This window comes from Dipodomys merriami, unplaced genomic scaffold (genome assembly GCF_024711535.1).
Source record: "Dipodomys merriami isolate MVZ:Mamm:240054 unplaced genomic scaffold, mDipMer1.0.p SCAF_22, whole genome shotgun sequence".
NCBI classification, from domain to species: Eukaryota; Metazoa; Chordata; class Mammalia; order Rodentia; family Heteromyidae; genus Dipodomys; species Dipodomys merriami.
Window position 1 is genome coordinate 23,573,473 of NW_027203604.1, and position 12,089 is coordinate 23,585,561.

Here is a 12,089-nt window from a genome sequence, read left to right on the forward strand (position 1 = left end):
TAAAAATGGAAACAAAGCTGTGGCCTAAGTTGTAGAGCACTATCCCTGAGCACAAAAGCTCAGGGAAAGCACCATGGCCCTGAGTTCAAGCCCCAGGACCAGCACAATTAACTAACTAAATACAAAAATTAAAAATCAAAGACTAAAGATATCATTCTATTTATACAGCCTTATTTTCCATACATTTTTCTCTAATACTACTCTCATCAGAACCTTTCTTCAACTTTTCACATGAATTTTCATTGCAATTCAATGTTGTATTCTTTTCTTAATTCCTCAAGTAATTTTCACTTTTCTCTACTTTTACTTTCTCTACTTTCACTCTAACAGAAAAATACAAATACTTAATCTTCTCGATTAGCAATTTTGTCTAAAATAAAGGAACTATAAAAAGTAGTGAATATAATAGTATAACAAGTCAGACTGATGGACAAAACTTTGCACATTAATCTGATTGGGCGATTTCATAATACTAAGCAGCTAATCTGAACCATATGTACATGAAGTGGAGTCTGACAGGCATCAGAAAGTCCTTGGATTGTGGCAGCAGGTCAGTGAGGGTAACAGGGAAAAAAAAAAAAACACTAGCCAACATGGGGGTGGTGAGGCCAGCCAAGTCGCAGCCTTATTATATTCTCCAGTTGTATCCTGTCTTTTCAATAACGAAGCTGAAACAGACAGGGAAAAGTAAGAAGCCATCAATATGAACTGGGGCTGCAGGTAACAGCTTTGACAAGAGCAAGCAGTGGCCAACAACTGCCACCAGGTGCTGGTCCACTGGCTCAGGTACTCTTACGGACACAAAATAAACACTGCTATTCCCTGGGGACTTTTACATACACAACAGGTTCTGAGGGAGGCAGACGTACTTGGAGAGGAATTATATAAGGATTTACACTAGGCTGGGAGGGAGAAATTGTTTTTTGGAAGACAACAATTGCTGGAAAGAAATGGAGTACATTCTTTTAATTATCTAAATGTAGCTTTTCAAAACCACTCAACACTAGGTCTTGCCTTGGGAAGTTCATCCGAAGGATAATATTTTTTGGAATTCATAATCAAGAAAAGTTGAACTCAAGTAACTTTTGCATCCAGCAAAATATTTGAAGGGTATGCTTTAGAAAAACTTTCTCAAGGGGTTGGGAAGGTGGCTCAGTGGTGTAGTGCTTGCCTCACACACATGAAGCCCTGGGTTTGATTCCTCAGCACCACATAAACAGAAAAAGCTAGAAATGGCACTGTGGCTCAAGTGTAGAGTGCTTAGCCTTGAGCTAAAGAGCTAAGGGACAGTACCCAGGCCTAGAGTTCAGGACCCAGGACAGAAAGAAAAGAAAAAAAAAAAAAGAAAAGAAAAGAAAAGAAAAAAAGAAAGACTTTCAAAACATAATGGAATTGGACCAAAAGGGAAAAAAGTAAAAAAAAAAAAAAAAAAAAAGAAGAGAAAAAGTAAAAGGCACTACACCTTTAAATAATCAATTTGTTTCAAAGCAGTGTTAAGCAAGATTTGCTCTTACCCGTATCCAGAAGTTAAGTTCAGATTCTCTAGAATTCTGTGGCTCTTTTTTAATCAGACAACATAAGCACCATATTAGATATTTTTGACTTTCATCTGTAAAGGAAAAAATGACTAGGTTTTATCAAAAAGAAGAAAAAAGATAAGCTACATAAAAACATTATGCTTGGGAAAATCTCAAAGTCCTAGATTTACAAAACAAGTATACAGGCCTATGTGTGTTTTTTTTTTTCTTGTGGGTTCAGGATCACTTACATTTAAACTCTTGTGTGGTCAAATTCTATTTTTATAACAGCAGCAGTTTTTAAAGACAAACAAGAATGATGGGAAGATGGGAGGGAGCGGGTAGGAGGGAAGAGAACCTGGGCTTTTCTCAAAATCAGCTTTTTTCTCATTTCAAACCATTAGTAACTTCAGCCTTTTAAAAGCAACACAACTACTATGGGTAGACACAACAGTAGTCAGTATTTCCAGTTTAATCCTTTAATTTATTAAGTTGCCAAAATACCCTGGCTATTAAAAACAGTTAATAAAATAAACAATTGTTTTCACATGTACTCTGCTTAGTAGCAAATGATTTGCATAAAACAGAAACTTGCCAGGCCTCACTGGCTCATGCCTGTAATCCTGAGGATCATGGTTCAAAGCCAGCTGGAGCAGGAAAGTCTGTGAGACTCTTATCTCCAATTAATAACAGAAAAAAGCTCAAAGAGACACTGTGGCTCAAGTAATAGAACAGTACCCTTGAGCAAAAAGGAGCCCAGAGACAGTGTCCAAGCCAAGTTTGAGCTCCAGGACCCCCTAAGTAATTAAGTAAACAAATAAATAAATATAAACGTATTACATGCTCCCAATTTTTTATCCTAAAATTTAAAACTTTACTACCAAATACATGATGAAAATGCCAGGCTGTGAAATCTTACATTTGGCAGAAATAGCTACTTGATGGACCACTTCATTTTTCTGTCTGTGATGACTTAGTCCATTCTTGGTGATTTTATAATTGGATTAAGAATTTTTAAAAAGAGGGAGGAAGGGAGGTCGTTATAGAATTTAAAGCAATCCAAAATTTTGGTGGGTGGGTTCCTCAGGAGTTGATTCTGCACAGCTAGAGAAGGTAGTATGTGCATGTTTTTCTTAAAAGAGAATCCAGGCTGGCCAGGAGTCTATCCAACCTACAAAAACTGCATTTCTTTGCCCAGAACAAAATTAATGGCTTACAATGCACTGAAATTAAGCTGTCTAGTAGCTCACCTGTAATCCTAGCACTCAGGAGGATCATGAACTAAAGCTAGCCAGGATCATATACCAAACTTCAGGTGAACATGAGTTATAAGTGAGATTTTGTTGTAAAATGAAAATGTAGTGCATAAATTTTAAAAAGGAAATGCACCAAAAGATACTTCTGATGAGCTTGCTTTACTCTGGCAGTTCATAGACAAGGTACTGCTAGTTATTCACGAGTGTTAACACAGGGTATGGCATCTGGCAGACTCCTCCCTAAAAGCTCTGAGATGAAAACTAGAGCATCTATCCCACAAGGTACAGGGCACTCAAGTGAGATCAGAAACTGACTTGCTCCAATCTGAGGTCAGCCATGACAGCAGACCTTAATGAAAATCTGGATTTTAAAAAAAGGAGTGGAAGGGAAAGGAATATGCACGCATCTTCTATGTAATAGGTTATGCATCTTGAACTGAAATTCCAAATGACAGCTATATTCCTTACGTTTTAAGTTTTAGTTTTAAGCTTTAGTTTTTAGTATTTTTTTAGACAATAAATGTTTTTTTTAAGCTGTAAAGTTTTTTGGGGGGTAGGAGGTAGATTATTACATACAGTAGATCATGAATAGTGAGGTTATGATGGTGGAGATTGAAGGTAGAATTAGAACTAAGCACTCCAAATTAAGAAGGTGAAGGTACACAGAGTGAGACCAAAGGAACATATTCTGAGAAGATCACAAAGGGGAAATAGCTATGTGTATCTGATCATATAAAATAATATTATATATGAAATCAACTCCAAGAAATAGCAATAAAGTGTTTTTTTTTCCCTTTGTTATTGTTTTCTTGGTTTTTTGGGGGGGGGAGGGCGGGGGAGTCTGGTCATGGGGCCTGAACTCTGGGCCTAGGCTCTGTCCCTCAGCTCTTCAGCTCAAGGCTAGCACTCTACCACTTGAGCCACAGCGCCACTTCCAGCTTTTTTTTTCTGCTTATGTGGTGCTGAGGAATCGAACCCAGGGCCTCAAGCATGCAAGGCAAGCGTTCTACCACTGAGCCACCTTCCCAGCCCTTTGTTTTCTTTTTTCTTTTGTCTTGTTTATCTGTCTTTGGGAGGGAAAGGGGGATACAGAAATGGTAGGACAAAGTGTGAACAAATGCAGCAGTGGAACTCATTAAACAGTATATTGAAAGTAAACTATACAATTTGTAGGTGGGGCTAAGGGAAAAACTGGGAGAGAGCTAGGGAGGGGGCAACATTACTCAAAAAGAAATGTACTCTTTATCTGACTTAAGTTGCAACCCCTCTGTATACTACTTTTATAACAACAATAAATAAATTAAAAATAAAAAGGTAGACAATGATGACTCATGCCTGTAATCCTAGCACTCAGGAGGTTGAGATCTGAGGACTGCAATTCAAAGCCAGCCTGGACAGGAAAAGTCTGTGATACTCTTTTTTTTTTGTTGTCATGAGGCTTGAATTCAGAACCTGGCTCTGTTCTTGAGCTTCTTTGTATTCAAAGCTCTACCACTTACAGCTACAGCGCCACTTCCAGTTTTTGAGTGGTTAATTGGAGATAAGAGCAGCTGGCTTCAAACTGTGATCCTCAGATCTCAGCCTCCTGAGTAGCTAGGCTTACAGGTGTCAGCCAGTAACTAGCACCCAGCTCCCTGAGACTCTTTATCTCCAATTAACCACCAGAAAACCAAAAGGGCTCTGTGGCTCAAGATAGTAGAGCACTAGCCTTGAGCCAAAAAGCTCAGGGACAGTGCCCAGGCCCTGTGTTCAAACCCCAATGACAGATTAAAAAAGAAATTATAAGGAAGATAAAGGAACATTTGCTTATAGAAGATAACACAGAATAAAAAGATACTCTTCTTTCCATTATTAGCAATCTTTTTCTCTTTTGGGGGGGGGGGGTGGGATCCAGTTGTGGGGCCTGAACTCTGGGCATGGACACTGGCCCTCAGCTCTTCAGCTCAAGGCTAGCGTTCTACCACTTGAGCCACAGCACCACTTCTGGCTTTTTTTCTTTTTGCTTATGTGGTGCTGGGGAATCGAACCCAGGGCCTCATGCATGCAAGGCAAGCGCTCTACCACTGAGCCACCTTCCCAGCCCCTCTCTTTGTTTTTTATAGGGGGCAATACAGGGATTTGAACTCTTCACATTTGCAAAGGAGACTGTATGAATGCATAAACATGCATACACACATGTTCCTAAAATTTATTTCTGGAAAGATGTTTGAGCAACACTGGCCTAGCTGCAATTTATATACTTAGGGCAACTAAGTGGCCCTGGTGACACAGTGTTATACTGTTAGACACAGTGCTAACTTACTAGTTTTGGCATTTAGATCAAGAGAATCTGATGGGGACATGGAAGAGACTTTAGTGGAAAGAAGCAGGGACAGAAAGGAAAGAAGTAGGGCAAGTATGGTTGAGTATGCAGCATACTCACACATGAGTGCACAGAGAAAAGTACTGTCCTTCTCCTACCTCCTTTTAAATCAGGGTTTCATGCTTGCTAAGCTGGTATTCTACCACTTCAGCCAAACCTGCAGCCCAGCTTTCTACTGGTTATTTTGGAGATGGAGTACAGTGAACTTTTTCTGTTCAGGCTGACTTCAAACTACAATCCTCTAGATTTCAATCTCCTGGATTAAGATTACAGGCATAAGCCACCATGTCCAACTGGTTTGTCGTTCTTATAATGAGTTATCATAGGCTAGGAATGGGAAACTGTACAGTTCCTTAAAATATCAATTGGAAAACTAGGTACTGGTGGTTCACACCTGTAATCTAGCTACTCAGAAGGCTGAGATCTGAGGATTGCTGGTCAAAGTCAGCCTGGGCAGGAACTCTTATCTCCAACTAACCACCAAAAAGCTGGAAGTGGAGCTGTGGCTCAAGTGAGAGAGCCCTAGCTTTAGGCAAAAAACAAAAAACAAAAAAACAAAAAACAAAACAACCCTCAGGGATTCTCTCTCTCTCTCTCTCTCAAAAAATCAATGGGAAATAGCCATTTATTTTTGGTTTTAATGTCATAATATTATGCTATTAGACTTTCGATTTTTATTTTTTTAATTTATTGTAAAGGTGATGAAGGGGGGTGTTATAGTTAGATAAGTAAGTAATGAGTACATTTCTTTTTAAACAGTGTTACTCTTCCCTCATTTTCTCCTACTTACCACTTCCTACTCCCCTTCCCAACATAGTATCTAGTGAGTATCTTTGTTGCAGTAGCTCATCCTTTATCCTACTATCTCTGTGATTCCCTTTCACTTCCAAGGATCAGATAAGCTTATGTATAAGACAAAGGGTACAGAAAGCTAAAATAGAAAGAAAAAATAGAAATAACTGCATACATAATAAAAACCTCTTGTTTAGCATATATTAAATTAGCTAGTAATCTGGTCAATACAAAACAAAAAACCTCAGCCATGCTCCTTCAGAGGCACTTGCTACTCCTGTGCTGGGCTCTAGGATAACAAAGAGAACTAAACGCACAGTTCCTGCTCTCTGAAGGTATTTAGTACTTTAGGGCTTCATACAATGGAATAAGTATTATAATAAAGGCAGAATCGAAGAGCACTCCCTAACTTAGCCACTGAAAGCTTTTTCAAAAAAGACCTAAAAGGACAAAGGCCAAAGAGAGGAAAGGGAAATCAACTCCAGAAATTGCAGACCTTCAGGCTCTGCTAGTAATTGACCTGTACAATGAAGATGAGTAGGTTACACAGGAGGTCCATGAAGGAATACCTCTTCTAAAGTGTCAACAAAAGCTCTCAACAAAACCTGAATGTCACTACCAAATAATGGCAAACCCACAGCAGAAGAATGATTTTCCAACAAAAGGGAACAATATGATAATGTGAAACTGAAACAAAGAAATTAACTTGGCATCATTAGTATGACCATTTCATTGTGAGTTTAAAATGAGGTAATGGAAGTAATTACAAATAACACTTAGTGTTTAAGTAATCTGAAACTGAGCCTGTAAACCTAATTACTTAGGAGGCAGAGATCAGAAGGATTAGCATTCAAGGCCAGCGCAGGCAAAAAAAGTTCATGAGACCCCCCCACCTCAACTATAAAAAGCTGGGTACAATGGAGCATTCCAGCTATGTAGGAAAGGTAAATAGTAAGATTACAATCTCAGACAGCCTGGCCATAAAATGGAAACCCTATCTGAAAAACCTATAAAGCAGAAAGAGCAGGGGACATGGTTCAAGCAGTAGAGAACGGCTTTGTAAGTACAAAGTCCTAAATTCAAAATCTCAGTACCATAAAAAATACAGACAGATAGATAGACAGACAGACAGACAGACAGACAGACAGACAGATGAGTTTCATCACTCTAATACAGAGAGTACTATTTTCCTATAAATCTGCATTGGGTATGGGGGTTTTACCTATATAAACATGCAGACCCACAGATAACAATAAATGATACTACCTCTGCAGTAGAACAATGACCTTTGATGAGTTGTCTCATGAAAAACAGGAGAGAAGCTTACAATTTAAGTCTTTGTATTTTGTTAACCAATGCAAAGATTAAAACTTTATAAAAGTTTATATTTTGAGAGGACGTATCTTAGATTCTTACCATATGCTAAGATAAAAGGATTCCAGCAAGTTTTGGCTAACAGATGACCAATTTGGGGGTATCTTTCCATGATTATATTAAAATCCTATAAAGGAAAATTTCATTTTGGTTAGAACAGAGCATTATGCAACTCAGAAGACCGAACTGATGCTGTAATTTGAGGAAGCTCCAATATCCTTTGTTTAAATTTACTGTAGAAAGTTTACAAAAAAGGATGAGATCATTAGGTAAGACATTCAAATAAAATTTAACAAGCAACCAACTGTCATCCTGAATTTCATCCTTAAATCAGGTCATCAGAACTAAGAAATATGATTAGGTAAAATAAAATTTTGTTATACAATTGATTTTTACTTTACTCAATTAATAGTCAGGAAAAGGCTACTTCATTTATAGACTCCATAAGAGTATAAAATATAAATGGAAATTCATAAGTGTATGATCTAATATTTTCATCTTAGCTTTTTACTTTGACATAATAAGAAAGGTTCCTAACTTAGCTCCAGTAAGTCTATTTCAAAGAAGGTTTAAAAGGATAAGAACTCCGGAACTTGTAAAAAGAAATAGAAGCAGCCAAAGCATAAAGATATGTATCTGTTTATTACTATTTTGATTGCTATATGCTCAATGACATCATACTTAATTACAACAATCTAAACCCTGGAGAGAGAAAAATCAACCAAATAGAAAACAGCTTAAGATTAAAAAAATACACATGCTATTACACAATTGGCTCCTTTCCTACTTTTTTACCTTTCATAAAAGTTCAAAAATAAGACAAACTAAGATAATGTGCAGGTAAACTGAAACGATAAGCATTTCCTGCTGTTACAGCAACAAATTCCTCACTTCTCTGCATCAAGGCTATTCTTAGACTTTCTGGGACCACATAAAGATCAAGTTACCTAAATCTTACAATAAAAAAACTTCAGAAATTAGCGTTGGTTGTTCACACAGACCACATCTCTCCTAATTTCTAAAGACATATGAACTCATGTTATCAATAAAATTATTCTTCAAATTTCCTACTTATTTGAAGGAAGAGAAGTATTACAGGGGAGCAACTTGTGTTATGTGCCAATTTGGCTTTGAAATTTTTCACTGAAACTTAAAAATCAATATGAAACAATAAATGTTCATAGTAAGAAACCTTAAACTATCATAAAATATGTTACTACAAAATCAATATATGCCAAAAGGAAAATAGAAAATATATGGAATTATAAACAATGAACTACATAAAAATAATAAAGACACCAAAAACCTTAATTTTCATTAGAAAATATTTAAGATATTTATTAGGGGGCTGGGAAGGTAGCTCAGTGGTAGAGTGCTTGCCTTGCATGCATGAGGCCCTGGGTTTGATTCCTCAGCACCACATAAGCAGAAGAAAAAAAGCCAGAAGTGGTGCTGTGGCTCAAGTGGTAGAGCGCTAGCATTGAGCTGAAGAGCTGAGGGACAGCACCCAGACACAGAGTTCAGGCCCCACGACTGGCAAATATATATATATTTGGTCTCAAAATTTTAATTTAACATCTTAATATTACAACAGATATGAATATCTGTTACTAGAGGCCACTTGAGAACAGGACTTAGAAAAGAATAAACATTTAAATAGCCACTTCAAGATTTGAAGGATACAAAGGCCTCAGATAGAATCCCATTCATTACCTGACAACAAAGCACCAAAGTCATGCCTATTTTAAAACATTTACTTGAGCTGGGAGTATTGGAAGAAAGGACTTGCCTATCATGTCTAGGACTCTAGGTTCAGTCCTCAGAACCACAAAAATAAGTACACAAATATATAAATATCTGTAAGGAACTTACTTGGTCAGGAAGTCTTATGCAGTGATATGACTAGCTAAAAAGAGGAGAATGATATAATAAATGAAAGAACAGGAAAGAAGCTCTTGTGTGCAGAACTTAGGGGCACTATGTCTTTCTAATCCTTCAGTATGTTAAGTCCATACTAGATAAGTCTCTAACTCTATAGAGCATTCTGGCTTGATAAAATCTGAAAGCCTTTGACGTCACAAAATACTCCCATTATTTTGGCCTACTACTTACCATCTCTTTCAAGGAGTCATACATTTGCTTCAGGAACTCCTGGAACTGGGACAGGTGAAAACAGGTGTCTTGTTGAGTTTCTAGAGTGGAGGAGGCCTGTTCCCACATAGAAAGCTTCTTCAGCCAAAATTGACATTCAGAAGCAAGCACAGAATCTTGAGCCATCTTGGGAAACAGTGATGCCCTGTCATAGAGACCTGCCAAGCATTGAAGTAAATAATTAACACATCAAAACTCATGAAAAGGAACAAGACAGTTTATCAGTGTCTTCATGATCCACTAATCAGTAAAGAGGGTTTCCAAGAAACTAAAATAGCCTGCCTGGAGGCTGGAGTCATCTTTGAATCATTTTTTAAATGTGTCTCCCAGCTGTTAACCCTGATTTTTACCATCTGAATTTTTTATCATGAATAATATAATTAAAGTCGTTATACAGGCATATGCTAATTATGTACAAAAAGCACAGCTGATAATACTTTATATCTTCTTTTTTTAAGACTGAGCTATTTTTAAATGTTCTGAAGTTCCTTTGACTATTTTAATGTATTAAGAAATCAAAAACATCCTTGGGTGTTTAAAAATAGTTTGTGCTGAATAAATGTTTCTGAAGTTCTTATGTTTTATATGCGTATCTTGCTTCTCATTTAGGTGTAAAAAATTCTCAGTACTTAACTGTCTAATGAATTTTCTTCCCAGTTTTTCTCATTTCTCAGAAAAAAATATGAAGTAATTCAGTCTACATGCATCAATTTAAACATCTGAGTAAAGATTGCTTTACATAATTGATGTTAATTCATTCATAAAAGCAGGCTATATTTTAGTAAAATGTAAGCATTTCTAATTATGAAGGAGTACTAGTCTTAAGAAATGGTAAAACAAAATTTCTTAAGCTTGACTTCCTACCCCTGAAGTCCATATTTTAAGCACAGTGGGGATCTGAAGGAAGCATGGGCCTCAGAGGGAGCAGTGAACTCTAGCCCCTTCCCTCCCAGTAAGATGCCCTCCCCCATCCTGTGAGAAGCTATAGAGCAGAGAAGGAAGGTCCCTTCTCAACAGGTGTAGGCCTTCATAGATTCCTACCCTTCTCTGGAGCAAGAATGACATGCACCAATCTCATTTCTAGATGCTGTGCTGTGAGTGGTAAATGAACTGAGCAATAACTAACGGGTAAATTGCTCCTACTTAAATATCAAAAGTATGAACATAGGAAAAGAAAAGGAAATTTAAAAAGCCTGAACAGTTTGGCTGAAAAAAAAAAACCAACCTCTAGATTAAGAAGGTAAAGTTTCAAAGTAATATTCAATAACTTACAGTTTTGAAAAGGACTAGGTCAAAACAAAAACAGAAAAAGAAATTTAGTGAGATAAAATACATGCAGTTTGACACGAGGTGGTCCTTGTAAGTTCCCAGCCCTGACCTCCTCCCTTTCTTTCACTGTTCACCCCATCCAAATCATCACCAATACTTGAAAAATTAATGCACGGGATCTGGCTGAATTGTATCACTGCTTCATTTCTTTCCCACCTCCTTGCTCATACCCATACCATCCCACCTTTTCCTGGTATCTCACAAATGTCTTCTACCAGGTCTCATATACCTCTCTTTGGTCATCTCTAACAGACAAAAATCAGCTTGTACAAATGTACAAGCCAGTACACTTTCTCTCATAGCTTTTTTTTTTTAAATCCAGTTGTTGTAGAAAGCCTCCCAACACCATGCTGGAGTCTCCCGGCCTTCTAACAGTGGCTCTGGTCCTCTTTAAGCCTTCTAACAGTGGCTCTGGTCCTCTTTAAGCCTTGTGCTTCTTGACAGCACACCAGTCAGCCCAGGCCTTCAAGAAATACTCCAGAAACACACCTAACTCTTCCCTGCTTCCAGGTTTTTCCCAGATTTCTTTCTTTTTTTGGGGGGGAGGGGGATCTGGTCGTGGGGCCTGAACTCTGGGCCTGGCGCTGTCCCTCAGCTCTTCAGCTCAAGGCTAGCGCTCTACCACTTGAGCCACAGCACCACTTCCGGCTTTTTTTCTTTTTGCTTATATGGTGCTGAGGAATCGAACCCAGGGCCTCATGCATGCAAGGCAAGTGCTCTACCACTGAGCCACCTTCCCAGCCCTCCCAGATTTCTTTACAGCCCTTCACAGTAGTGATTATCCTAGACATTGATTTGGTCACTTAGTTAACATTTCCTCTGCTACTGTGTATATTTCCTGTCTTCCTAGAACTTAGTACATGCCTGAACTAAATAAAAACTAACTGAAACAAAGGATGATTCTTCGGTATTTTTCAAAGTACTAAATGTCATAGAAAAATGCTTTTCCACATAAATCAATTTAATTTTTAAAAGATAACCCCATAAAGGAATTTCTAAAAGTATTTAAGTTACTATTTGGAATTGAACTATTATCCCATTTACAAATAAAATGAGTTTTTGACAGTACTGAGGATTGAAATCAAGGGTCTCATGGTTGCCAAGCAAGTGTTCTACCACTTGACCCATACCTCCAGTCCCTTTTGCATTGTTATTTCCTAGGTGGTTCTTGCTATGCTAATCTGAGCTATAATTCTTCTACCTGTGCTTCCTTGTGTTACAGGGGATGATAGCACACACCACTCTGTCCAGCCATTTTGTTTCCTCCATAGCTGGGATAATAGCACACTATATTTGCACCTCATCATT

General features: G+C 37.8%; 1 protein-coding gene across 3 annotated transcripts in view; it reads right to left on the reverse strand.

Annotated features, from left to right (window-relative positions):
* Window positions 1-12,089, reverse strand: part of Fancc (FA complementation group C) — a 205,875-nt gene that overhangs the window by 131,161 nt on the left and 62,625 nt on the right. For all 3 annotated transcript variants that reach the window (XM_070033704.1, XM_070033703.1, XM_070033705.1), the window contains exons 2-4: window positions 9,414-9,610; window positions 7,344-7,428; window positions 1,515-1,609 (exon numbers count right to left, since the gene is read on the reverse strand). In XM_070033704.1, the coding sequence (XP_069889805.1) occupies window positions 1,515-1,609; window positions 7,344-7,428; window positions 9,414-9,578 (345 nt within the window). In that variant the 5' untranslated portion in view covers window positions 9,579-9,610. The remainder of the gene's footprint in view (window positions 1-1,514; window positions 1,610-7,343; window positions 7,429-9,413; window positions 9,611-12,089) is intronic.